The following is a 27,192-nucleotide window of genomic DNA, read 5'->3' as shown; positions in this document are numbered from 1 at the left end:
TTTTAACTTTGTTACTTAATAAAAACGTGTCTGTGGACTGAAGTCTGTATCTGAATATGAAGCTTAATTCAAATGATTTATTTTCCAGGGAGTTCATTATCACAGGCTCAGAATCAGTGTGTGACACAATAATCTTTTACTAGCTTTCAGCTTCGTCTCATGGTGCTCATCTGTCAAAGGAACTGACTCATGTCGTCATCAGTCCAGATGATTTAGTCAAAAATATCTGTACTTTCTTTTTGGTATTCTAAACCTTATTTGAGCAGACAGCAGAGAGACAGGAGAGAGAGGCAGGACTCAAACCCGGGCCACTGCGTTAAGGGCCTTCACACTTCTGCTGCTCTACAGGTGAACAAGCTGACTCTACAGACGCTTCGGTCCGTGTCCATCCACCTGCTTTTATGCACATTAAAAAACTTTAGTGCAAATGCTGGAAATAAAAAAAAAGTTGTTTGTGGATGTAAGCAGGAAAAGACTTGATGAATAAATGGAGCTGTGACTGAAAGTGAAGAGCTGGAAACATCAGATCTGTGTGGAGCGATGAGGAGGCTGTGACCTTCATCACACATGAAACACAAATGTCATATTTCCATCATGTTCTTCCATCGTTACATAATAATATACAAGGCGCAGCTACCACAGGAAATGCAGGAAACGGGGGAGGGGGCTGCTGGACGAACTGCAGTCTGCTGAATGAACCTGAATGAACTGTCCATAAAAACTGACGTTACTAAACTTTGATACTCATTTTGGATTTTAATGGCTCAGAAACATTCAGACAAAAACAGGTGGAAGAAAAACAGATTCACAAAAAATAAAGTGAATGAAAGAAAAAGTCACATCAGTCTAAACATTAAGACAGCAGAACTGCACTTTGTAATATTTTGATATTTTGAAGTTCTTTTTCTGCTCTTGAAGAACTGTAGTTTAACTTATCTCAGTGACATTTCTACTTTATTGTTTGACAGAATTTCTTGGTTGTAAAATTTTTCTGAGCCCCGACATGTTTTCATGATACCAAAAATACCGTTGAATTTGATTTTGTCAGTGCTCTTCGGCTCTAGCAGACGGGTTTGTAACTGGAGGGTAACTGGAGGGTAACAACCAACCAACCCCCCCAGCAGACTGGTTGTTCAGTACTGACAGGACTGCAGCCGGTCCAGCAGGTGGACTCTGGTGTTGACAGTGTCACCGTTGTCTCAGCGTCTCAGTCGGAGGAAGAAGGCGTGGCGGCACTCGGTGCTGTCTACGGGATAATATTTATCATAGAAGTCCAGGATGTACTCCTCGGCTTTGAAACCAAACTTCTGATAAAGCAGCATGGCAGGATTACTGGCCGACACGTGCAGCGTCACGTCTTTCCCCATACACGTCTGAAAAACACCAACAACACAGCAGCGTGACGCCGCATTCAGAAAGACTAGCTCTGCAGCCCTCGTTCATTTGAAAGGAGCCACTTTGTAACATGAACGCTGTATTTCTGCTCTTTACCTGAGAGCGTCATGATGACAGACGTACCCACACGATTCCTGTCTACTAGTCTGCATAACACTAATGTTATAGTGTCACAGTGAATGAGATTTTCTTAGTATAACTGAGAGATTCGACTATAACTTAATATCTGTTAGCTTTAGCTGTCGGTCAGGACTTGACTGCATTATGACGAGCTCAGTCAGATAAGGTTAGGTCCTCTATTGACTGACAGACTCATCACTCTGTTGGACTTTTCAAACAACAAAAAGACGCAATCTCGCAATCTGTTTTCTCTCTCTAACAAACCATCTTTGTGAGCGTCCAGCCAGCAGTTGGAGTTAACTGTTGATCCAGCTGATAAAATCTAAAGATAAGAAGCCTACTAACAGCTTTGATCCTGTTAATCATTTTATGGGGGGGGCGATTGGGTACAGGGAGGTTGTAGTGCCGGTACATTTCAGATTTTAACGGGGTCACTGTCACCATGACATGCTCTGGCTAAAACCCTGCAGTCCTGAAACTGGTGGGCTTAATCTGTACAGGGAGGCACGGTGTTTATCAAAAAATCTTAATGTTACTTAGATATTTGGCAATTTCTTTTTCAAAAAGGTAATGTCATATGTTGAAACAGTATCGACCCAGCTTCCATTCTGAACTCTGGAGATTCACCTGGATGAGATGGTAGATCATGAAGGTGCCGATGCCGGCTCTCCTCCACTCAGGATGGACCAGCAGGAAGGAGATGTAGGCCTCGTTGTACTTCACGTCTGGCACCATGAAACCAAAGCCGACTACGACTTTCTTATAGAGGACGACCACGCTGAAGTCCGGGTACTGCAGACACTCTGACAGGTCCACACCTGGAGGAGGAGAAGACTGAATAAAGGGCAGGTTTGGAGAGACAGATTCCTGGTATGGTAAAAAGATGTGTGTCTGTGTTACCTGGCCAGAAACTGTCGTGACACATGGCGTTAACAGAGGGGATGTGGTTTGGGCGGACGTAGCAGTAGTCAATGGGGGCGTTGGGTTCAGGGACCCAATCAGGTTCCTTCCTGTGAGGGTAAGCTCTGATCTCTGCTAACAACTTCAGCTTCACCGGACGACTCTCATAATCCCTCCTGAAGAACAAACACAGAGAAGTACTACTACTGTACTACCTACTACGAGTGTGACTACTGATGAGATGGCATTGACTCGTGAAGGTCAGAGGTACAAAATGTCACGAAACCTTCTTTACCTGACGGAAGGTTTGAGGACTCTCACTATCTGATGAAGGGTCTCTGGACTCTCTCTACCTGACAGAGGGTCTCGGGACTCTCTCTACCTGACAGAGGGTCTCGGGACTCACTCTACCTGACGGAGGGTCTTGGGACTCACTCTACCTGACGGAGGGTCTCAGTACTGTCTCTACCTGACAGAAGGTCTTGGGACTCTCTCTTCCTGACAGAAGGCCTCGGGACTCACTCTACCTGACGGAGGGTCTCAGTACTCTGTCTACCTGATGGAGGGTCTTGGGACTCTCTCTACCTGACAGAAGGTCTTGGGACTCACTCTACCTGACAGAGGGTCTTGGGACTCACTCTACCTGACAGAGGGTCTTGGGACTCACTCTACCTGACGGAGGGTCTCAGTACTCTCTCTACCTGATGGAGGGTCTTGGGACTCTCTCTACCTGACAGAAGGTCTCGGTATTCTCTCTTTACCTGATGTACGGTTTCAGGATGCGGGAGGTGTACGGACTCTTGATGCTCTGGTCCAAACTGCCCTCTGCTCCCATCAGACGATGCCAGAAGGACACAGAGTGCTGCTGGACGCCCCTTCTGCTAGAAAGGTTGGTCTGCACACAAACACGAATGTACAGTCTACATCAGTGGTCTCAGTGTTCTTCAAGGGGTTTCAGCATCCCCAACAAAATCAGAAGCAGTTTACAACCTTGTGGCTGAAACCACAATTGTGACACATTTACCATAAACAAGTTTCATTAGAATATTTTACCCTTTCAGTATCAAATGATTGAAGGGTTGCTACTCAGCCGTAAAAGCAGTTTCTCTGATACTTTGCGAAGAGTTAAGAGCAATGTTATTGTTACAGAATGAAATCGTCTAATTAATTTACTATTCAATATGTCTTCTACTGTATTTGGTAGTCTTGTTAGATTCTGTAGTAAGAACTACAGAGAACCCTATACAGGGTAGATTATCCCACAACACAACATAAAGAGGCAAGGAGTTGGTCAACAGCCATGCACCAACTGCGACGCAGCGACGGTGCCCTTACAAAACGGTAACATGCAGATAGCGGAAGGGAAGGAGAAATGAGACTGAAATAGTCGGCCAATGGCAGACTTATCCCAACAGCCTACATCCTGTGAGTCAGACTAACCATCATGCAACATGAATCATTCTGGGAGCACCCTTAATGAAATGTCGTGCTGCAGTCTCTTTGCTTCCTTAACATTAACAAATTGATAAGATAAGATAAGACAAGATATAAGATAGACAGCGTATGTTGAAGGTACCTGGAAGCGATCAAGAATACGCAGCTCCTGGCTGTTGGTGCCGTATTTCCCCATGATTCCACCTCTCATCAGTGTCCCCACCTCCTGGGCACCGTAGATCCCTCCCACCAGGCTGAGGGTAGCGCTGACAGCCCTGTCAATGTCCAGCAGGGGGAGCCCTCTCTGCCTCTTGGCCTGGCGGACCATCAGCTTCCTGTGGAGGCGTTTGGCCTGCGGGGTGACGGCCAAGGCCAGTGGGCAAGCGTCCAGCCGTCGCAGCAGCATCCTCTCCTCGTAAAGACTGAGCAGGGCGTAGCAAGGAGTCTGGGAGATGCTGCCAGTTCCATCTGCTTTCTCAGAATGAGTTATCCTCCTCCGCTCGGGCCCTCCGGCACCACCACAACCCCCAGCAGGGAGGGATGGACCTTCACTTCGTCCCACTGGCTCTTCGAAATCGTCATTGCGCTCGCGGCCTTCATCGTCCTCGCTCTCAGCTTCACATTTGATGTGTGGTGGTGCTGGCCGAAGCTTCTTGCGGGCGACAAGATTTGCGCTGGGAGGAGGGATGTACTCCATCCCTGGGTCAATCATTCCCTCCATCTCCTCATCGTCTGGAGGTCCAAGCGGCAGAGAGGACATGGCATCAGTGTTTACATTGTGTTAAAACAACACAACTACTTAATTAATGTATTAAATGTCACCTGCATGACAGTAACTCACCGTGGAACAGAGCCTGTGGAGGCATGGGGTCAGGGATGAGGTCCGCCTCTGACAGCAGGCTGGGTGTTGCTGAATGAGATGCCGGTGTCCCCGGGGCGGAGAAGTCAGGTGAAGGTGATGGTGACGGGCTGGTGAGTGGTGTTCGGTCTGAAGAGCTGAGGGAGGAGAAATCGATGACCTCACCTTTCTCCAGGACGAGGTCAGGTCGGCGTCCGGCACTCCCCCCGCGGCATCCACCTAGTTTGACTGGTGTGGAGGAGGCGCTGCGGTCGGTGTAGCCTCCCACTGCCTCCTTCTGAGCCCGTCGGATGTCTTTGGCCTCCTGTGTGCGAGAGCGTTTTTCCTTAAGCTGCATGGCATTCTCCACAGGGTTTCTAGCCCCGCGCTTCCTGAGGCCCTCCACGGTGATGATTGGGTCCATGGCAGGTTTCGAGGCTGCAGGTGAACAACAAAATATCAGGTCAGTGTCATTTACCGGCAGGAGGTTAACTGAAGCCTGTGACCTGAGCACTCCTGGATGAATGCAAGTGGAGGTCACCTTTGGTCTTGGTGGTGGATTTGTCCACCTCAGGTCTCAAAGTTGGAGGTCTGTTCTGGACGAGCTTCCACCAACCGGGCTCACCAAACTCCTGCGCTCCTGAGCGGAAGAAGGTGGGACTGCCAACAGACAGACAGCCGGCCACCGTGCTCCACCACGTCGACGTCTTCTTCCTGCACAGAGACAGTCACCAGGTCAATAGGAGACTCATCATCTTCTGGACCAATCAAGAACAAGGTACATCCAGACAGGAGGTGCTGAACTACCGGACAATACTACCAAAAAAAGACCCAAAAACATTGCAATAAACCAGATTGACCTTTTTCCTAAATGTGCTTCCACTCATTTACTAAAAGACTATGAGACTAACAATTTACAGCTCAGACATGCTGGTTCCTGATTGGTCAAGACAGAGTGACGACATGTTCACTCTCTGGTGTGAACATATCTTCTGTTGTTGTAAATAAGTGAGATAAATTCATGACTTACACACCAACAGACACAAAACCAACCAACCAGTTTTTAAACACATCACATGACCAACAGAGTAATAAACTGCTTTTTCGAGTTTTTTGAGTTTTGCAAACAAACAAGTCAGTGAATACAATGAAAGCAGGAAGGAATATGAGGTCAGACATGTTAATAACAGGATAATAATTAAGTCACAGTGACCTTGATCCCAGCAGGAAGTTCCAGTGTCGGCCAATAAAAGCGCAGATGTCCTCTTTCCATCTGAAGTAACCCTGACGACCCGTCCCCTCCAGAGACAGGTTGTACATGGCCAACATCACCACCTGAGACGCAGGATATATAATAAAAACAAAGACTATTAAAAAGGTGTCCCTCGCTGCTGTTGGTCGTTGTCTATCAGCAGCAGCAGAGTTTGTACCTGCTGCCAGGTGAGTCTCATCCTCTCGAAGCTCTCCTTGCCGTCCTCGGAGCAGTCGGAGCAGATGAATTTAAAGAAGTTGTCTCCTTTCAGGTAGCTGGGCTGCTCACCGCGGAGCTGAGCTGATAAACAAACACCGACAGAGTTGGAGGGTCAACCTGCTGACAGGACAGAAACTATCCTGGACACCTTCACACGTACAGGCCGCCTTGCTGCTCACTGCTGCTGTCCATCACTGACCCTCAGGGACAGAAGTGTCCCTGTTGTGGCTTACCCCGGTTTTCATTTTCATGAATATATGATATGAAAGATAAAGTCCAAAACAGACAGTGGACACACACATGGTTCTGTTAACACTACAGAAGGACGTAGACACACATCCTCACAGATGATGAAATTTACATCACTTGGACCTGTGCTTCCAAATGTTTGTGGAAACTATAAATTAACCTTAAAGCCTCTAAAAACATCAGAAACAGAATCAGAAACACTTTATTGATCCCCGGGGGGAAATTATACATGTATTTCACTAAAGCTTTAAATATTCATGACTAAATAAGAAACAATTTGCTTTTTTTTGTCATGAGCGTTTCAAAAACATGTTGCCAAAATATCGAAATACACTTTGTCCAAATATCTGGACAGTAATATGTGAAGACTTGACTCTGACTCTCACCTGCAGGGACCCACTTGTGGCAGCGGTCGCAGTAGAAGGACATGTCCTCACAGGCCCAGCCTCCGTCGGTCTCCTCACCCACGTCGCTGGTCAGAGAATCTCCGCTCTGGTCATGTGACAGATCCACCGACCCCTGATCCTCCGACTCCACGATCAGCAGAGTCTCTCCCTCCACCTCCCCCTCCTCCAGACCCTCTGAGGCCGACGTACAGGCCGCCTCGTCCTCACCTCCAGCCAGCTGCTCACTGCTGCTGTCCATCACTCACCCCCAGTCACAGTAACACACCTGTACAGGTAAACATCAGGCGAGGCACAAATCAGCGCCTCATTTGACAATGATCCATCTTTTCTTCAGAACAGAGCCTGGTGTATGTGACGACAGTTCACCTCATCATCACCTGAGCTTCTCTAAAAACACCAACTATATTTCAAAGAATGCAGCTTCAGGTTTCATGTGAGTCAGTCGATCTCAGAAATACTTCACAAACCCTGACTGAGAGAAACTTCTTGGTTTGATCAGAGACAGTTTAGAAAGGAGATGTTCAACTCAGAGTCATTTCCTGTATCTGTGTCATGTGGGTCTCTCCACCGCCCCGCCCCTCTAGGAGACCAGCAGCAGGTCCTGAGTCTATTCACTCCAATGGGAGAAGTGAACGTGAACACAGATTATGACCGTTGTCACTGAAGTAAATATTGGACCAATTTTCCACAAGCCACATATCTTCTGAACATTCTGACACTAAAATGGCATTTTCAGACGCACAAATCAGGAGAAAAATATTTTTTCTGGAGACCCGTCTCTGTCTCAGCAACACACTCTCACGAGATCTGACAGCACAGATTTCACTTCGGGCTGCTGGCGCTGAACCGGCGGTGAATTAAAAGTTAAAACTGAAATGAAAAGTGCGTCTCTTTGCTTAATAACACTATTATCGTTATTGTTTAACTGTTTTTAGAGGGAAAAAAGAGAATATTATTAGACTGATAAAACGAGCTGCAAAATAAGGCAGCAGGGAGGGGACCACGCCCTCTTGGGAGACAGGAAGTGTATACCATTTCAAACCATTGGCGCAGATTGGCGTCATCCTCTGTTATAGAGGCTCTTTGGTTTGGTCACCTGAGCTGCAGGCTGAAGAGTCATGTGACTGAGCTGTAAACCACCAGGAACACAGAAACAACCTGAAGCATCCTGACAGTCTACTAAACAACTAAGACACTAACCTGCTCCACAGTATTTAGTATTTTCTACTTTGCTTTAGGTGTTATATCTGTATTTTGTTTAGTGTGCTTTGTACTGAAGTGTTTCTTGTTGCCACATTTCTTTTATATGTTACTTTTCCTGCATTTATGTTTTGGTCAGCGTCCTTCATTAGAGCAGGTGTATCCGAGTGTTTACCTGTCTCAGTGGTCCTGTGGGTGAAGCTCTGTCTCTCTGCGTCGTCTCTCCTCCTCCAGCTGTCTGGTCAGAGTCTTCTGCTCCTCCAGCAGCCTCAGATTCTCCTTCTTCCTCTCCAACCGCTCCAGGTCTCTGACTACACCCTCGTGGAGTCGCTGGAGGACAAAACACACAAATACACATTAAATAACCAGAGTCTGCAGCCATGACAGCTGCTCTGTGAGGGGGTACTGCTTTGAGCTAAATGCTAACATTGTCATGCTAATATGCTCACAATGACAATGCTAACATGCTGCTGTTTAGCAACATTAGCTAATTATAAGTAAACACAGGCTGTTACCGACAAATGCAGTATGAACGACTCAGTTGACTTGATGAAAGTTATCACAGTTGGTGGACTGTGGAGATGGTGTTAAAGTATTTGTAAAATACTTTAACACCATATATTTTTTCTAATGTTATACTTCACAGTTTTTATAAACCACACGAAGAACCCAACACAACAAACTCCATTAAAAAAACAGTGAAAGTTATTTCTGTCACTTTTAACTTACATCATTTGGTTTTACAGTGAAGTCAATACAAAGCAGGAAACAACTTCCCTTTAGTTCACTGACCTTCAAAATAAAGTTACACTTCAAGGTGGCAGGATTCTGTTTGGTAACAAGGTCAAGGACACAAAGTGGAGCAAAGGACTATAATAAGCATTAAATGATGTAGTGAGTGTTGCTGGTACATTTATATTAAATGGGAAAAACAGCCTATATATAAATGTTCAGACTGATGTGACACAGAAAACAGCCAAAAAGTACACTTGTACTTTACTTGAGTATTTCCAGTTTCTGCTACTTTATACTTCAAGCCTTCACTACATTTCAGAGGGAAATACTTCACTTCATTATTTAATAACTTTAGATCCTTTGCAGTTTCAGATTGATAATACAAAATATATTCAACAATTATATTATAATTACTGCGTATTATACTTGATTAAGATTTATGGATCCCTGGGGAGAAATTCACAAGCTGCCCAGCAGTATAAAGTCATTAACAGAGCCCCACCTTCATCAGCTGCAACATTAAAGTGAAACACGTTAATAATTAACATTATTATTCTGAAATGGACCACTCTGCATAATGAGTACTTTTACTTTTGCAACTTTAACTATATTTTGCTGCTAATACTTTTGTACTTTTACGTGAGTAGAATTTCGAATGCAGGACCTTTACTTGTAACAGTATATAAGAGTATTACTACACTGTGGTATTACCACTTTCACTGAAGTAAAAGTTCTGAGTACTTCTTCCAGAAAGCACTAAGTTACACAAACGTGTGTCTGACGCCTCTACTTTGAAAACTGTACCGGAAGTTTTTAGCAGCAGCTGCTGTTAGCTTGAGCCAGACGGAGCAGCTGTTTTCATATTGTTTCATACAACAGTTTCAGTTCAGAGAATGTTAGAATGCACTTTGTCCGTTAAACACACCGTCAGGTTTTAATTATAAATGGTACAATAGTCCGCTAACTTCCTGTGACCTCACCGCTCCGTTAACCTGCCTGACTCCTTCCACAGCTAACTGTTAGCTAACTATTAGCCCTGCTGTTGGCTCTGATACCGGTAGACCGGGTCGGTCTGGACCGGGTTACCTGTCTGTCCCAGGTCTGTTTGAGGTGAACGGCGGCCACAGTGCTCAGAGTCAGAACCACAGAAACTCCCAGAACCACTTTAGAGGCTGTAGACATCACGTTAGCTTTAGCTTCACGTTAGCCAGCTGCTAACTGACTCCGCTGTTATTATGCTCATTCAGTCACTGCAGCTTGTTCTTCTTCGGCTCCCGCTACTGTGTCTTCTTCGTCAGATTCTGGCGTTTGGGATCTAAATTGTCTGATTAGCGCCCTCTGCTGGCATTTAGCATCAGGTACATCAGGTAACGTTACACAACAGGAGTCAGGAGAGCTGCAACATCTTCACGAATATGATATGAATATAATAATAGATTAATTAAATGAGATCAAAAACAAACAAATATAAAAAAGTGTATAAAAAACAAACAGGCAGATAATAAAGAAAAAACCCATAAAAAGGCAATTCATTTGTTCTCCAAAATATTTCTACATCAGTAAGTAGAAAATATGAAGAAAGATAAAGCAAGTACTGCAAGTCAAGAAGCATAAACATGAAATACACGATTAACAATAAAATGTTAACAAATATCATAAAACATATGTACAATATGTTATTTAAATGACAGACTGTACAGTTTGTGCAGGGATGTGCATGATGATGTGTAGACTTAACATTAATACAACTTGTCTCTGTACACATATTCCTTATACTAATACTTCATACTGTGACTTTTTGTACATTCCTGCACAAACTGTACAGCTCTGTCGTTCTAAAAACAGATATATTCTACGTAGTTTTCTAACATTTTTTGTCAATTTTCTAGTTTTTTTTCAATCTTTCTTTTTATATTATTGTTATGCGCCAACATACCAAAGCAAATTCCTTGTATGTGAAAACCTGATTCTGACTGATAATGAAACACCGTCAGCACTGACTTTAATGAAAATAAAGTTTCAGTTGTAGACGAGGAAGAAAACACTTGCAGAATGATGTCAAATCAGTACACTCATCAGCACACTACATCTCCCATGAGGCGAGTGGGCGAGCTCGCGGTGTCCTCCCGCCTCCGCTAGTCCGTTCGGGTTAAATATCTCTGAGTGACGTCCCCGCTGACCAATGAGGAGCCGCGGGGGGCGGAGCTTCTGGTCACGTTGAGAGAAAGTGCCACGACTCTGCAGCCTGACAGACTCCGCTGAGGTGAGAGAAACTCTTTAAAGCTGAATCACGGAGCTTTTCTTCCTGCGCTGCGGCTCCTGAATGAAAACACCAGACTGAAGCTGAAGAGACGCGGAAAAGTCAGAAAGGTTGGAACAAATGTTGGATTTTATACCCAGAAATGATCAAAAATAGACGTTTTAATGTGAGAATCCAAAATTCAGTGACACAAAACTCTTTTTCAATGAGTGACTTTCTCCTTTGAAACATCAGAAGAAGGATGACACACAGATGAAACTCTCTGACCGGTTTGAATGAACATAAAACTTTATGGAAATGATGAAAAAAGAGCCTGAGACGTTCAGACTGCACGTGCAGCCATCTGTGTTTATAAAGAGTTTTTTAAAGTTTGTTTTTGGTTCTAAAATAACTATAATGTGACATTCTGCATCTGAGGTGTTCAGAGAACAAACAGCGTTACATAACTGCTGTGTGCGTGCGTGCGTGCGTGCGTGTTCACAGTACAAAGGGTTAATTGTGGACTCAGACACGTCACTCCTTCAGCCCCTCCAAAACTGTAAAACATATTAAACTACATCATATATTCGGAATATTTTACCCTCTTTTGATATTTAGATCAATATTTTTCTTCTTGTGTCTCCAAAATATTCAGGTAATACTACTACTACTCTATAGAAATACTGTTTGCTTGTTTGTTTACTATGTTAAAAGTACTGCACATTGAGTCTACGCCTGTGGTAGGAAACCTTTGGCTGGTGAAGTTATAGAAGTATCGGGAACAAAATGAAAGTCAGTGTCATATTATTATATTATTGACTCATTATTAATGTATTAATGTGGCACATGTAAGAAGTATTTTAATGTTACATCGTAAACTGTTTGATGTGAAACAAAGAATCATCTTTTATAAACTGGTCACATGTAGTGAAGTAAAAGTACAACATGTTACTGCAGTAGAAGTATAAAGTAAAGTACAAGTAACTTACTTTGTACTGAAGGTTTTCTGAACACCATTATTGTCATTAATGTGTTGATAATTTTAATAATTAATAACTTGAGATGTCAGAAGAGATTTACTGAGAAAGAACACAGAGAAGAACAGACGGGCTTTTGTGTCTTCAATTATCGGTAACGCTTCATTTTACAGCTCCACAAATGTCATGGTAAGTAGGCGATAATTAGCAAGTGACGCATTTGAAATGTCTATAAATTATCCCCAAAATGTATTGAAAATTACTGCAAAATGTTTTAAGAATTATATTCTGCTCTTTCCTAATAAGCAGTTACAGTTAGTTTTTTCTCGCTGAAACTGTATGAATGAACCAAACAACCAAAACCATTAAATTAGCTACCAACACACTTTCGGCTAATGTATAAGCACTATTTTAGTGTTCAGTAGTTCGTTTTTATTTCGCTTTTTATTATGAAATGATAGCATACTGTATAAAAAGGGGCCTATTTACTTTTTGTATTTAGTTTCAGATGTTTAAAAAAGTTCATGAAAGAGAATTGTTCTATTTGAAAAGGAGAGAGACTGAAATATAATAGACTTATGTGCTACTCATATAAAGTTACTACAATTTTTAATATACTTTTTATATGTTGGATATTAATTACTATTTCTATTTCTTTGCGCATTTCAGCACATGCACAGCTCATCCTCACCTATTCACCGGTCTTTCCTTACTTTTCCTCCCTTTAGTCTGTTGTTATGGAATAACTGAGCTAACTGAGCTAACTAGCTAACAGCACCTACAGTTAGCAGCAGTTGGTGGTTATTCACGCTGTCATATAAAAGTACAAATACTGTGTTTTCATTTAAAAAACTTTGTTACTTTTTTCCCTGTTATTAATTTATTTGTTAATGTATTGTTTCTCAACATATAAACAGTGACATTTAACATTTGTTGAGTGGCGCGAATACATTATCATCAGGCCAGTTAGTAACTTGACTCTTGATTATGACCCTGTATTTGTCTGTAATTAGCTATTTATGGTGGCGCACAATAAAACAAATTGACATTTAGGAAATCTGTTACAAAGTTGGACTGATCTGTTGAAATTATACAGAAATTGGTGAGAATGTAAATGTTTAAAAATGTTCTACTAGGAAATTAAGCTGCAACAACTCACTTCAGTTTCCAGGTCTGCTCAGCAGACGTTAGGCAGACACACGCCTGTAATGCAGAAGTTACACATCAGGTAAGTGGTGACAATTCATCCCCTGCTGCCCTGACGATAATATTATATGTACACGAGGTCTGTATGCTCAGTCAATGGTATCAGTTAATTAAAAAAGATAAAACACTGGATAGAAAATATAAACAAAAGGTACTTGGCAAGTTATTTCTATAAGGTCATGCGTGTTAACGGGTGACGGGTCGCCTCAGCAGCTGAGGTGAAACACCAGGCCTTGACCTTCAACTACTCCATCCTTGAAAACAAGGCTGTGCTTAAGGCGAGTTGCTAACCCCCAGATTCTGTTTGACCTACTCTCGTTGCCTATCACAAGCAGGTAAGGACAAGTTGGACACCAGCTCTAGATGAATGTCCCTCCATGCTATAATTTCCATGTAAAAGAATGTAGGTCTAATTACAAAGGTATGTGATTCCTCTATATTTTGAGCCTAATTATGCATATCAATTAACTTGGTAGAACTTTATAAAATAAATTACCAGCTAATTATCAATTGGGAAAGAGAATATAATTATACAATTATTTGGTTGTAATTTCCAAGGAAGTTACTTGCTAATTATCATCAATTTACCAGGAAATAACGGACCTGAGAGTAAAGCGTTTGTGTTACCTCATGGCTATCAATTAACTTCGTATTACTTTCCTGGAAATGTATTAAATAAATGACCAGCTATTTTTCCGATACATTTTGGGGTAAATGTTGGTGTAATTTGGGTGTAATTTCAAAGAAATTTCAATTAAGTTACTATCTAATTATCACCTATTTACTATGAAATTTGTGGACTAGTAAAAAGCGTTACGGAAAATTAATCAACAACTAGTTTGATAATCGATAAATTAATATATAAATATATAAATATCCTCTGGTTCCATCAAATGTGTAGTGTGCATGCAGCCTGTTACAGTTGCTCCTGTTTGTTTTTGTTATTTTTTCTTACTTTTCTCCTTTATTCCTTTTATTTAACTCAGTACTTTTTAAAATGCTGACCCTCTCCAAACGTGCTGGTGGAGAGAGTTCTGGCACTTTTTTTCACTCTGGAAGTACTTTTTCCCCCCGAGGATCAATAAAGTATTTCTGATTCTGAAATGTGATGATTTGACGCTTTTCTTTGTCACGTGATCGTAAATGAAACTATTATGACTACGTCACCTCGGGCTGTGGGAACGTTCTGACTAAACAATTAATAAATTAATCAAGACCAATCAATCAATCAACAAATCATTACAGAGCAGCACTTCATCCTTTGGTTCACCGAATGAGAGTTTAGACTGAAGCAGTGATTCACTGCTGACCGTGAACTTTGACCTCCAGTCAGTGAGCAGTAGGCAAACAACCACCGAGAGAAATCAATATGTTCACAGAAAGGACTGATTTGTGCTTTTTGACTGTTTTCTGTGACTTTTTAAATATATATGTTTATGAGTGACCTGACAGATGCAGTGTGGCCGTTCATGAAGCTCCTTGCTCCGTACGCTCCTCCACAAAGCAGCTTCACTAACAGATTTCCTTTTTCCAAATATCTGGACAACCATTCAAAGTTATTGATTTGTTTCTTCTGTTTAAAACTGTGTTTCTATATCAAATTATTGTGGGTGAGTTCACTTGTAACCAAATTTAGGTGCACATGTGAACTTTGAGTGTTCCTGCTGAAGGTGATGGCATTTCTCCTCTAGGTGGCGCTACAGTTACATCGTTAAATGGCCGACGCTCAAAGGTCTTAAGTTTGACATAAATGAAGCAGAAAAACAACCCTCACACTCCGCCTCATGTATTGTAAGAAAGATTGAGCTTTTCTTCAGGCTACATGCTAAATGTCCTTCATCTTTGTCCCTCAGACTTCCTGTGTGACACTCTGATCAGTCATGGACGCCTCCGACCCGCAGACACTCGGCTTCATGGTCTTTGGAGGCTTCATGATCATCTCGGCGTTGGGCATCGTCCTCGTCTCCACGCTCTCCATGAAGGAGACGTCGTACGAAGAGGCGCTGGCCAAACAGCGTCGCCAGCTTGTCCGAACACAGACCCAGAGAACAGAGAAGAAGAAGAAGGACAAGACCCTGGAGAAGAAGAGCAAAGCCAAGAAGAAGGAAGACCGGCTTGATGGGAAGGTCTCAGAACCAGGCAGCGATGGTGGCGAGGAGCCTGAGGTGGTGACTTGTACCGAACCAGAATCTGATCCAGAACCTGGGGCTGCCCCTGAAGCTAAACCAACACCTGAACCAGAACCAAAACCAGAACCTGAACCAGAACCCACCGTGGTTACCACCACCACCATCGAGTCTCCTCCAGCCCCCTCACCAAAGGAGAAGAAGAAGAAGAAGTCAGCCAAAATGGAGCCGGCTGCTGTGGTGGAAACTGTTGCTAAGGAAGTTCTGGTCATGGCCATGGCATCGGTGGTTGATGTTTTTCCGGTGAACGTTGTCACTGAAGTCACCAAAGAACTGTCTGCTACCAAAGCTGAAGAACCCAAAGAGACCTTGAGCAAGAAGAAGAAGTCCAAGAACAAACCTGAGCCAGGTGAATAAACTTTCAACACAGATCATTGCCATAAATATTCATTTTAAATGTTTATCAAACAATATTGTTATCAGATTTTTCTTACTCTCAAATATCAAATATCGATATCTGTATTGACCACCACCATGATTGGATGGGCTCTACTGTAAAATAATGTTTAATTAAATGTTTGTTTACAGTTAGATTAAAGTCTGTCAAATTAATACAGAACATTAAGAACATTGGTTGTGTTGTGTTCTGGTTTTTCTTTAAGTGACAGACTCTGCCGTCTCATCCCGGCTGCCGTACGATGAGCTGCTGTCTGCCGTGTCCAACATGACGCTCAGAGACGACGAGATGCACAAACTCATGGAGGTCCTGAACCAGAAGGCCGGTGTCCGCCACGACTCATGGCAGCTGGTAGATAAACAGCTTCACAACACCAGCTAGCAGCTCACATTCACAGCTAACAAGTAGTGAAACAGTTAGTGCACAAACAGTACTCCAGACAATGTTAGCCTCCAGTACAGCTCACACTCACCAACTACTTTTAGCAGCTGGCTCAGTATACAGTGACACAGATACCATTCGAAAGCTTATGTTTCAGACTTGTTTATACCTATAAGTGGTTATGACTGGGATTCTTGGATGTCTGAAAGCTCCGATAACTTGGTGCTAAGTAATACGTTAGTATCTGATTAACAAACAAACATGGCTGCCTTTGTATGACATTCAGGCCTGTCAGAAAGGAGACCCACTGTCTGCTCTGAAGAAACAGCTGGAGGAGAAAGAGAAGCTGCTGACCACCGTGCAGGAAGACGCCGCCGCTGCCAAGAGCCGCCTTCGAGAGCTCAGCAAGGTGAGCCAGGCAGCGTTCAGATCATCACTCATGTCATGTGAGTTCTGTTGGTTTGTCAAGGTGACAACAATGCCACTCAACAAGGGACGGTACCAGGACACCTTAAAATATCTTGTTCCTCTAAAGGTGCACTGAGACACAACGACAAGTCAGTAGACTTGCAAATGTTCTAGACACAGGAGACTGACTTAGACATTTCTTAAAATAAAGTGTCTAAACCAAAACAATGGACTCATTCATGATTTCACTGGATTCTAGACACAGAACTGTGACTTTGCACTTACACCCACCACTTTATGGGAGTACAAATAAATTCAGTGGAATCAGTTAATTATGTGTATGAGTATGAACATGTTAGCTTCAGACCTTCAATTCTTGATAAGATTTTGGGCTGGCTGTTTCCTTCTTCAGGAACTTGGTGCAGAGAAATCCAAGATGGAATCTTTGGAGGCCCGTCTGAAGGTGGCGCTGAGTTCTCGGGTTCAGGAGGTTGATGTCCTGCAGGCCAGAATGCAAGCTGCTGACAGGGAACACCTGAAACTTACCCAGCAGCTTAACCAGAAGGTAGGGTTAACTAACATTTAATTCATTAGTGGCAGATCAAAGCAAGCTTCAAGTCAAGCCTCAAATTATTCAGGGCAAGTCAAATTGCAAGTCCTCAAGGGCAAGTCTAAGTCAGGTCTCAAGTCCACCAGGGCAGGCCCGAGTCCATTCTCAAATCTTGTCAAAGCATGTCTCAAGCTCTTAAAGGCAAGTCAAATCTCAACTTCTTGAGGGGATGTTTGAGTCAAGTCCTTGAGGGCAGGTCTAAGTCAAATCTCAACTCTTGTTAAAGCGAGTCTCAGTTCAAATCTTATGTCCTTGAGGGCAAGTCTAAATCAAGTCTGAAATCTTGCCAAAACAAGTCTCTATTCAAGTTGAAAGTCATTGAAGGTAGGTCCAAGTCAAGTCACAGGTCTTCAAGAGCAAATTACTAATTACTCAGTTGCAAGTCTGTCAGGTGTCTGAATGCTGATCATGATCTGTAGCATATTTAGCTAACTGGCTGTTAAACTGGAACAGATCGGGAGTCTGCAGGAACAGCTGGAGAATGGCCCCAATGCTCAGCTGGCCCGACTGCAGCAGGAGAACTCCATTCTCCGAGACGCCCTGAACCAGGCAACCAGCCAGGCCGAGAGCAGGTAACACACACAAGTCAGGTTAGGTTAGTAATTTGGTAAAGTACCCATGAGCTGCAGCAGCCATTGCTATAAATTTATCCAACAAGTTCTCTAAAGATTAACCTCTAACTTTACCCCGCTGGTTTGAGCAGTCAAGTTATATTTAAGTTTTCAGTTTCTGACTTGTAAATAGCCTTCACTTCAACATCCACGTCATTTTTATGACTTAATAATACGACTGAAAACCAAACTAACGTGTACCTCACGTCAGTCGTAGTCCGTTGGTCGAGGTAATTAAACGCATATTTAGTATTAAGCGTCACACGACCAACTCTGTAATCATACAACTGTCTTTATTTGTCATCAAGATGTGAAAGTCCCAGAGGGAAACATGGAAATCTTTCCCATCCACCCAATTTGACGCGAAGGCGCTATTAGCTACATGCCTACAGAGTTTGAAGCTCTCTGATTGCATTGTTCTTACAGCAATGCTTTCTGGGACTCTGATCTAACAGACAGTTACATGACTGTCAAAGGGACAAATGAACAGGACCGGTACTTTTGAACCGTCTGTGATCTACTGATGTCTGTTATCTGGTCTAACCCTATCCCTCCCTTCAGGCAGAATGCGGAGCTGGCCCGTCTCAGGCAGGACTGTGTCCGTCTTGGTCGGGAGTTGGCCGAGCATACAGACGCTCAGCGGGGTGACAAGGAATGCAGGAAGAGCCTGGAGACCAAGATGGCCGCCACAGAGCAAGAACTGGCCCAAGCCCAGGTCAGCGATATAGAACTGTTGTCCTTAAAGGTCACGTCTCACCAGCTGCATTTGTAGTTTCTTACTTCTTTCAAATAGTCTTTCTTTCTTTCTACAGAACATCTTTATTTTAACAGCCACTATGACGGTGGAGCTGCTGTTAACAGGAAGTGACCCGTGTTTTCTGTCTGTCTGTGCAGCTGGTCCATGCAGACACTGAGCGCACTCTGCAACAGCGACTGGAGGAAATGTGTTCGGAGCTCAAAGCATCGCGGCAGGAAGCTGCTGCTGTTAGCGGTTAGTGTTTCTGTTAGCATGTAGCTAACTAGGCCCCTTGGTTTCAACAATGCTAACTAATGCTAACCAGTTCTATATAAACTTAAGAACAAGTATTCTAATGTTGCATTCACATGGATTCAGGCAGACGGCAAACTGGATATCATTTTTGTGGACGAGAGCAGGATGGTAAAATTAAGTGTGGCCAGCAGAGAATAGCGGCAACGGTAGATGGCATCGCTGTCCAAAATTAAAATATTTTTTTGCCGTCCTCCGCGACAGAATTTACAACCGGATGTAATGTAGCTCCCTCACAAGGAGAAAACATGGACGATCTGGACAACGAGAAGCTAAAAAACGAAAGAGCAGTTCTGCTTTCACTGTTCATGTTGGAAATGAATGAATGACGTTTTGGAGGGAACAATAATTTTAAGTTTGTAATAGAACATTAAGAGAAAGTTGCATTTTATAGCTACATGCATCACTAGAAAAATTACATAAAATAATAGGCACGAAATAATTGTATGTAATATATTTTATTCCATTCTTTGTAAACAATACCAATGCAAATCACCATAGCAACATATTGTCAGGTGTTTCGTTTTGCTGTTTGTTTGTTTTTCCCGTGCCGTCCAGAAGGTGTTGTCCGGCTGCCGTTTGTCTGAATCCACGTGGAAGCAGCAGCAGTCTATTTGTCCATATTTACTTTGGCTGCCCATGATTTAGGCTAACACAAAGCTGTTAGAATGTATCTGACATCTAATTGCAGCCTTTCTCACCAACTAGTCAGAGGAATTATCTCTAAGTTTGGGAATTGTCACAGAAACTAAAACATTCCTTCAGCACATTGCTTTCTGTGGTTCCACCACGTCCAAATGTCCCAGAAACCCTTTCTTAGAAATCGTAACCGACATGACTCTGCTGGTTTTTCTGCTGTTTGTACCTCAGAGCTGCAGAGGGCGCTGGTGTCCAGAGAGGCTGAGCTGCAGGATCTCAAGGTCCAGCTGGAGAGCCAGGCTGCAGTCCAGGTAACAACCTGAATACCTCACTTTCATCATGTGATTTATGTCCTGTTTTTTTTAAACAATTCCTTTGATTGATTTATATTTATCATTGCAAATGAATAACCATAAGACTTTATACTCTCAACCAAAACATTGGTATTCTGTAGCTATCTCCACCTTCATGACCCCTTTCATTGCTGATATCCATAAATGTTGCTGATGCTGATTGAAAGAACAATGATTTACTTCTGGATTTGGTACTTCTCCTACTTGTGTAGTTTTCCAGCTAGTGTTTTTTTAGTTAGCTGTGTTGCTTTATAGATGGCAGTGTCTGTCCATCACTTTGGTCCAAACTGATTGTGATGAGATGTGGTTCAGACCTTCATGGTCCCCTCAGGATGAACTGTAATAACTCTGGTGATCCTCTGACTCTTGGTCAAGTGCCATCATCAGGTCAACATGTTCATGTGTCCAAAACTTTGGTTTATGACCAAATACCTGCAGAACTGATGACGTTCATCATCCTCAGCTGGACTCTGTGTTTACTGCTAGTTAGCCAATGTTAGCATGCTAACACGCTAAATTAAGATGGTAAACATGGTAAACATTATACCTGCTAAACATCAGATGTGTGGGATAATGATAAAGAGTGGGATAATGTTAAATAACTTTAATTAAAATTTAGCGTTTTGATCATTAACCAGTTTGTGTCTGCAGGTGGACGGATCGTCTGAGGTGGAGCAGCTGAAGAACTGGTATGAAACTTTTTCTGCTGTCATATTATTGAAACAACAATAATAACAGTGAGTGTAGATGTTGTGGAGGTGTGACGGACTGTAGTTTGACTTCCGCTGCGACTTCCCGTCAGTGTGCAGCGCAGAGACGAGCGGGTCATCGCTCTGGAGGCGGAGCTCACTCAGCTGAGGGAGGAGCTACAGCTGCTGACATCACAGTCACAGAGGTCAGAACCACCAGAAGCACAAAACATATTTAATATGTCCTTAAAGTATATTTTCAACATCTTTCCTTTTTGTAAGTAGTTGAGGTGATTCGTTAGTTTCTTTGTGTCCTCAGAGTGAAGGACGATGAAGTGGAGGCAGCAGCTGGTGATCAGATGCAGAAAGACGTATGTTTGAAATTCACAGACCAGATATCATCATGTTTACAGTTTGAAACTAAAGATCCTAAGGTTTGCCTGCTAGTGTCTGTATTGTTCCATTTTCAGCTAACTAGCTACCTACAGTAGTAACTTAGTATTATTTCCAAGAGTTAGCATATCTTACAGGTAATGTAACACCAGGACTAACTAGCTCTACACTGCTACATAAGAACAACGCTATTTCCATATCTTCTACATGGATCATCAACTTACCAGAGACCTGTTTGCTAAGCCTCAGTCTGTTAGCATGATATCAGGGTCAGGGACCTGTTAGCTTTAGCCTCGGCCTGTTAGCATGATATCAGGGTCAAGGACCTGTTAGCTTTAGCCTCAGTCTGTTAGCATGATATCATGCTTTTTACAGGATTCTCTTTAAAACAGGTAATCTGGATAGTTTTTACTCATTAAGTCATGAAGTTAACGTTAGCTTAGTTAGCTAGCTACAACTGATAAAACAATCACAGTCAGTGTTTAGGCACCTTAATTTGAGTCGAAGTTACGTTACCAATTTTGTCATGTTATGTCATGTAGTAAAAATCCATTTTCAAAACTCTTGATATATTCAAAGACAAGAAAAACTAATGATCCAACATGGACTGCTTTTGACATTTTCTTGCATTAAAAGATTTTGGTTTAGCAGCTGACTCTCACACATAAACAAACAGATGACAGAATAATGAAATTAAACTCTATAATGCATTTAAAATAAACACATTCTCCAGTTCTATCATTCTTTTATTTATTATTTTTAATTTTATTCTCTTATTCCTCATTCTGTTATTATTTCCTGTTTAGTAAACTCTTCAACACAAACAACCTGTGAAAGTTTCCTCCAGATGTTTCTGATGTTTGTTTCGTCTTCTTCTGCTCTGCAGGGATCAGGAAGTGAAACAGAGTCTGAACAACCGTTTGAAAGGTAAAAAACAGGTTTTCATTTTTAAATGTAACAAAACATTTATCGTAACAGAAGAACCTTAACTACAAATAAATCTCCATGTTACCAAATAATGTTAAATTAATTCAGTTAATTATGGAGTGCTAAAAGTCTAATTTTCTGCCAGTGAAATTATTTCAAACGTTTTCCAAAACAATCTAGAAGTGAATCAGAATATTTATTAACTTTATGAACACAATGAAACAAACAGCTGCACCAGAATCAAGAAAAACAACCGTTTACTGTTGAGAGTTGATTGTTTTGTTTGTTGGTGTTTGTTGTTGTCAGTCTGGAGGAAGACTCTCAGCTGCTGCGTCTGGAAGAAGAACTGCAGCAGATCAGAGAGGAGCTGCAACAGAGTCGTAACCACGGCAACGTGAGTCCAGATCAAACACTTGATATAATATTCATAGTGGCACACAAACCTGCTGATGCTACAGAAGGTTTCACTCTCTGGAGGCCATTTTGGAAGAGTGAGAAACTTTTAGTCTGAACAGAAGCTGAAAGTGAGAGCAAAAGATTTACACATTAAAATCAAATCAAATATTAGTTTCAGTGAGAAATAAAAACTTAATCTGAAGTTTATTCTTCATCTTTATATATGATTCTTGATTGTTTGGATGGAAATGAAAGCAGCTGATTCAGTGACAGTTAAAATCCGTTCGAATCGTTCTGACATGTATCAGACTAAGAGGCTTTTTTCTCATTTGGTTTTTAAAATGTTTTGGAAATGAAACCCAGCACCTCAGAATCTGCAGTTATCAGAGTCCTGAAGACCCAGGTTCATCTGATGAACTACGATGTGATACTGAATAGAAACCTGAGAAGTAGGTCCGACTCGTCTTCCATCTTGTTATATTCTTCAGGAGCTGCAGGAGAAAATGGCGGCTTCAGCGGCAGCGTTTTCAACTGCAGAGCGTCTGAGCGAGCAGAGAGAGGCGGAGCTTAAAGCAGCGCTGGTCAGTGAGATAAAAACACACCTGGAAATATACGTTTATTACATATTAAAGATCTGAACTTTTTACTGTCTAGCATATTTTACAGTGTAATGAACTGACCGTACACTGTAAAAATTATGAATGTCTTTGTGTGTTCAGACTGAGTCGCGGTCCAGGGTCGAGTCCCTGCGTTTGGACTTCCAGGGGTCTCTGCAGGTTCTGTTTCCTGGCATCTCTGTGGAGGCGGAGCAGGTCGGTCAGGTCTCAAACCAAAGAACAAGTGATGAGTTTTTAATGCTGATCCAGAAATCTCTTTAAAAAACTTCAAACGTTATCAAACAACGACGTTTTGAACACTTGAACAATTTTCTCACTGAATGACATCATAGAATATTTTTAATTTGTAATACAGCTTTCAGTAGCTCTTTGACTCAGTTATTATTTTTTACGATTATTGCTATTATTATCATCATTCAGTGTGTTGCAAATAGTTGCAGGAGCCTTTTGAGCCTGGCAGTCAGAACTCGGGGTGTAACAGCATGTGTTTCCTCTGCAGAATAACTGGCTGGAACTTTTTACTCAGAAAGTTCAGGAGAGTAAAAGTGACGAGGCGAGCTCTCACTCTGAGGTAAAAACACAAAACTCCAAACACACTCACATCCGGTCTGATGGGGAGTTTAAAGAACTGAGAACTACCCTAACCCTGACAGCTGCAGTTCTTCACAAGCTGTTTCAGAACTTTTCCTGTGAAAGCAGAAACAGGAAGTTTTTCTGGAGCTGAAAACTCAGATTCCTAAACCTCCGGAACATTTTCGGGAACTCTGGAGGAACTGTTAGTCAGTGTTTTTCAGGAATTTTCTTTTCATTAACAGCAATTTTTTATCTGAATTTAGAAAGTTTTTCTGGCTTTCAGTCGGTTGTTTAGGAACTCAGGTTCTTCAAAAACTTTTTCAGGGACTCGAATATTTTCTACAGAAGGTTTTTTGGAAGCTCAGACTCTTGGAAATCAGTTCTTTTTAGGAACCTTTCCTAGAAATCAAACTTTTACAGAAGCTCTAAAATGAGGAATGTTTTTACTTGATTTAGGAAACGTTTGCAGTTTTGTTCTTGATGTTTGGCTGTTGTTTTCTCAGCTGCAGTGGCAGTTTGATCAGAACACGAAGCTGCTGCAGGAAACGGTAACAACTTCCAACAACTTTGACAACTTTCTGCTCATGAACCTGTTTCACGTCGTTACTCAATTAGAAAAAAGTATTTTCTTTTAGAATGTTTTTTGTAATTTGCCTCCTTTGTATCTGTTGTATTATTGTTTGTATGCTGTTTGTTGTGATGCCTCTGTGACTGTCCCTGAAGGAGGCGGAGCTTCAGGCCCTGCAGCGACGCTCTGAAGAAGAAGAAAACATCTGGAGGAACAAACTGTCTGAAGCCGAACAGCAGAAACAAACGGTGCGGATCATAAATCACGTGTTTATAAGTCGTATAAGTAGTAGTTCCAGCTGTTACAACTTGTTTCTGTCTAAATAAACTCCATCGAATATTTAGTGTCTCTTTAACCAGACGACCTGCAGCTCATTTACATCAGTACTTATGAGCCGGTCGTCATGTTGTTCAGTGTGTGATTCCTGATGTCTGCAGGTCCTGGATCAGCTGAAGCTGCTGGAGGACGAAGTTCAGTCGAAGAGGACGGAGACAGAAGACACTCAGCAGGTCTGTCCTCTCAGAAGCTGTATTTTATTAATTATTATTTAATCCTAATAATTGACGAGTAATGTTGAGGTTGTCGTTGTGTCTCAGCTGAAGGAGCAGCTGATGCTGTTGGAGGCTCAGCTGGAGAAACAGCTGGAGGAGGCCAGTTTCAGCCAGAGCTGCAGTGAGGAGCTCGCTCAGGTTTGAATGACACCAACATGATCAACTTAATAAACACGTGTCAATCAATCGATTAATTTCAGCCTCTCATGAAAAGACATTCAGTTTCTGTGAATGAAGAAGACGTTTATGAAGTTACGTTGTGGGGACTTAAATCTGTTTACGCTGTCGCGTTGTGGGGACTTAAACATGTTCACACTGTCACGTTGTGGGGACTTAAATCTATTTACGCTGTCACGTTGTGGGGACTTAAACCTGTTTACAGAGTCACGTTGTGGGGACTTAAACCTGTTTACGCAGTCACGTTGTGGGGACTTAAACCTGTTTACAGAGTCACGTTGTGGGGACTTAAACCTGTTTACAGAGTCACATTGTGGGGACTTAAATCTGTTTACGCTGTCGCGTTGTGGGGACTTAAACCTGTTTACAGAGTCACATTGTGGGGACTTAAATCTATTTACGCTGTCACGTTGTGGGGACTTAAACCTGTTTACAGAGTCACGTTGTGGGGACTTAAACCTGTTTACAGAGTCACATTGTGGGGACTTAAATCTGTTTACGCTGTCGCGTTGTGGGGACTTAAACCTCTTCACGCTGTCGCGTTGTGGGGACTTAAATCTATTTACGCTGTCACGTTGTGGGGACTTAAATCTATTTACGCTGTCACGTTGTGGGGACTTAAACCTGTTTACAGAGTCACGTTGTGGGGACTTAAACCTGTTTACGCAGTCACGTTGTGGGGACTTAAACCTGTTTACAGAGTCATGTTGTGGGGACTTAAACCTGTTTAAGTTGTCACGTTGTGGGGACTTAAACCTGTTTACGCAGTCCCTTGTTGGGACTTAAACCTGTTTACAGAGTCACGTTGTGGGGACTTAAATCTATTTACGCTGTCACGTTGTGGGGACTTAAACCTGTTTACAGAGTCACGTTGTGGGGACTTAAATCTGTTTACGCTGTCACGTTGTGGGGACTTAAACCTGTTTACAGAGTCACGTTGTGGGGACTTAAACTTGTTAACGCAGTCACGTTGTGGGGACTTAAACCTGTTTACGCAGTCCCGTTGTGGGGACTTAAACCTGTTTACGCAGTTACGTTGTGGGGACTTAAACCTGTTTATGCAGTCACGTTGTGGGGACTTAAACCTGTTTAAGTTGTCACGTTGTGAGGACTCGCCTTCCTTTTGGGGACAAAATGTCCCCTTAATATCAGTCATTAAATGTTAGGCTGAAGACTTAGTTTAAGGTTAAGGTTAGTCTCCGGGAAATGAATGTAAGTCAATGTGATGTCCTCTGAAGGGATGGAAACATGACTCTGTGTGTGTGTGTGTGTGTCAGGTGCAGTCTCAGTTGCAGCAGATGTCCTTCAGGCTGCAGTTGGAGCAGGAGCAGCGGCAGCAGCTGGACAGACAGCTGCAGCAGGTCAGACTCACATCTGGAAAATCTGCAGGTTTTACAGTCAGAACAGCAAGTCAAACAGTTTCCTTTTCTCTCGTTGACTTTCAGGCTCGACAGGAAGTGTTGGAGCTGCAGCAGCAGACGGCGGCTGATCAGAGATCTGCTGCTCCCCTCAAGGTTTCTGATGTTTGTTTATAAAGTGAACTCTGACAGAGAGGAAGCACTCACCGCAGGGCCTCGTCAAAGTAAAAGCCATGAAACATGTTGCTCCTTCAAGACTTTTACTAATAATAATGTTTATTTACAGCACATATCAAAATGATTACAACTGTTAAAAAGTGCATTGCCAATCATAAAACAACCATATATATATACACACACACACACACACTTTAGTGTGATGAGTTTGTTTTCCATCTGAAACGTATCGGATATTAAATATATCCCAAACATGATTAGTAAATAACAGCTGTTCTTCTGACTTGTATTTTTATATTATATTTATATTTTGCTGAGACTTTAAGATGTTTTTTTCATGTGAATTCTTCTGTTGTCTCTGCAGGAGGCGACAGTCGAGGTGAAGGAGGAGACGCCGGTGTGACATGTTACATGTAGTGATATCTTGAAGAAACAGAAATAAGATTTCAGGTCTGGACACATGATGAAAGTGTTTTCACAGTGAAGCTGTTGAGAGTCAGTGGACATGGTTTTACTGGACTGGTCACTGAGACACTTCAGGACAAATAAACTGTCAAGTCCGACTCAGCTGTTGTTTTTATTGATTTATTTATAACGGTCATTTATTAACGTCTGCAGGGCCACTGGTTTTATTTCCATCCTGATGCTTTATGTGGCTTTTGACTGTTCGTCTTGGACAGTTTCTCTCATGGACGGAGATATACTGAATGATCTGAAGCTCTCCGGCGCCCCCCTGAGGAGGCTTTAGTCGTGCTGAATGTCTCCATGTCTATTACAGACCACATCCTGTAATTTCAGCAGGGTTAAATTGGTCCTGAGCAATGAGTTAAATAACAGAGGAGATTAATCCTGTTCATCTTGTCTGAATGGGGCTGAAGAAACACTTTTCCCAATTATTTAGTCACAGAAAAAGCTGAATAATTAAAATCCCAAAACTGCCTCCTCAGCTGTAAACTAAAAGA

At 42.3% G+C, this 27,192-nt stretch overlaps 3 protein-coding genes across 3 annotated transcripts; 1 reads left to right on the top strand and 2 right to left on the bottom strand.

Moving 5' to 3' along the window:
• Positions 1 to 770: 770 nt before the first annotated feature.
• On the bottom strand, positions 771 to 8,230 carry kat14 (lysine acetyltransferase 14). The gene is made up of 11 exons (XM_070920085.1): positions 8,190 to 8,230; positions 6,794 to 7,079; positions 6,118 to 6,239; positions 5,901 to 6,022; positions 5,229 to 5,401; positions 4,691 to 5,125; positions 3,992 to 4,581; positions 3,177 to 3,310; positions 2,416 to 2,591; positions 2,143 to 2,333; positions 771 to 1,373 (listed from the first exon to the last, which is right to left on the bottom strand). Exons 2-11 carry the CDS (start codon positions 7,050 to 7,052, stop codon positions 1,200 to 1,202), a joined length of 2,376 nt encoding a protein of 791 aa, XP_070776186.1. The 5' UTR covers positions 7,053 to 7,079; positions 8,190 to 8,230; the 3' UTR covers positions 771 to 1,199.
• On the bottom strand, positions 8,195 to 9,931 carry pet117 (protein PET117 homolog, mitochondrial). Its single transcript, XM_070920098.1, has 2 exons — positions 9,836 to 9,931; positions 8,195 to 8,344 (listed from the first exon to the last, which is right to left on the bottom strand). Exons 1-2 carry the CDS (start codon positions 9,929 to 9,931, stop codon positions 8,195 to 8,197), a joined length of 246 nt encoding a protein of 81 aa, XP_070776199.1.
• Positions 9,932 to 11,073: 1,142 nt separating this feature from the next.
• On the top strand, positions 11,074 to 26,793 carry rrbp1b (ribosome binding protein 1b). The gene is made up of 24 exons (XM_070915384.1): positions 11,074 to 11,119; positions 15,025 to 15,706; positions 15,960 to 16,105; positions 16,422 to 16,544; positions 16,956 to 17,108; positions 17,607 to 17,725; positions 18,326 to 18,479; positions 18,659 to 18,755; positions 19,683 to 19,762; positions 20,456 to 20,493; positions 20,607 to 20,699; positions 20,813 to 20,864; positions 21,773 to 21,813; positions 22,120 to 22,207; positions 22,698 to 22,790; positions 22,929 to 23,021; positions 23,326 to 23,410; positions 23,874 to 23,947; positions 24,123 to 24,215; positions 24,405 to 24,476; positions 24,564 to 24,656; positions 25,973 to 26,056; positions 26,141 to 26,209; positions 26,595 to 26,793. Exons 2-24 carry the CDS (start codon positions 15,052 to 15,054, stop codon positions 26,631 to 26,633), a joined length of 2,634 nt encoding a protein of 877 aa, XP_070771485.1. The 5' UTR covers positions 11,074 to 11,119; positions 15,025 to 15,051; the 3' UTR covers positions 26,634 to 26,793.
• The last annotated feature ends 399 nt before the right edge of the window (positions 26,794 to 27,192 follow it).

The sequence above is a fragment of the Enoplosus armatus genome, chromosome 2, assembly GCF_043641665.1.
Source record: "Enoplosus armatus isolate fEnoArm2 chromosome 2, fEnoArm2.hap1, whole genome shotgun sequence".
NCBI classification, from domain to species: domain Eukaryota; kingdom Metazoa; phylum Chordata; class Actinopteri; order Centrarchiformes; family Enoplosidae; genus Enoplosus; species Enoplosus armatus.
Note: the sequence above shows the minus strand (reverse complement) of the source record. Positions and strands in the feature narration are given on the sequence as shown.

Bases quoted from the DNA above. Each gene is read 5' to 3' on its own strand.
- pet117 (XM_070920098.1), bottom strand. From the start codon at position 9,931: ATGTCTACAGCCTCTAAAGTGGTTCTGGGAGTTTCTGTGGTTCTGACT. The intron at 8,345-9,835 runs GTAACCCGGTCC...TTTGTCCTCCAG, and splicing joins AACAGACCTGGGACAGACAG to CGACTCCACGAGGGTGTAGT.
- rrbp1b (XM_070915384.1), top strand. From the start codon at position 15,052: ATGGACGCCTCCGACCCGCAGACACTCGGCTTCATGGTCTTTGGAGGC. The intron at 23,411-23,873 runs ACTCCAAACACA...TTTGCAGTTTTG, and splicing joins CTCTGAGGTAAAAACACAAA to TTCTTGATGTTTGGCTGTTG. The intron at 26,057-26,140 runs GTCAGACTCACA...GTTGACTTTCAG, and splicing joins TGGACAGACAGCTGCAGCAG to GCTCGACAGGAAGTGTTGGA.
- kat14 (XM_070920085.1), bottom strand. From the start codon at position 7,052: ATGGACAGCAGCAGTGAGCAGCTGGCTGGAGGTGAGGACGAGGCGGCC. The intron at 6,023-6,117 runs GTACAAACTCTG...CCTGCGTCTCAG, and splicing joins TGAGACTCACCTGGCAGCAG to GTGGTGATGTTGGCCATGTA. The intron at 5,126-5,228 runs GTGACCTCCACT...GTTCACCTGCAG, and splicing joins ATCCACCACCAAGACCAAAG to CCTCGAAACCTGCCATGGAC.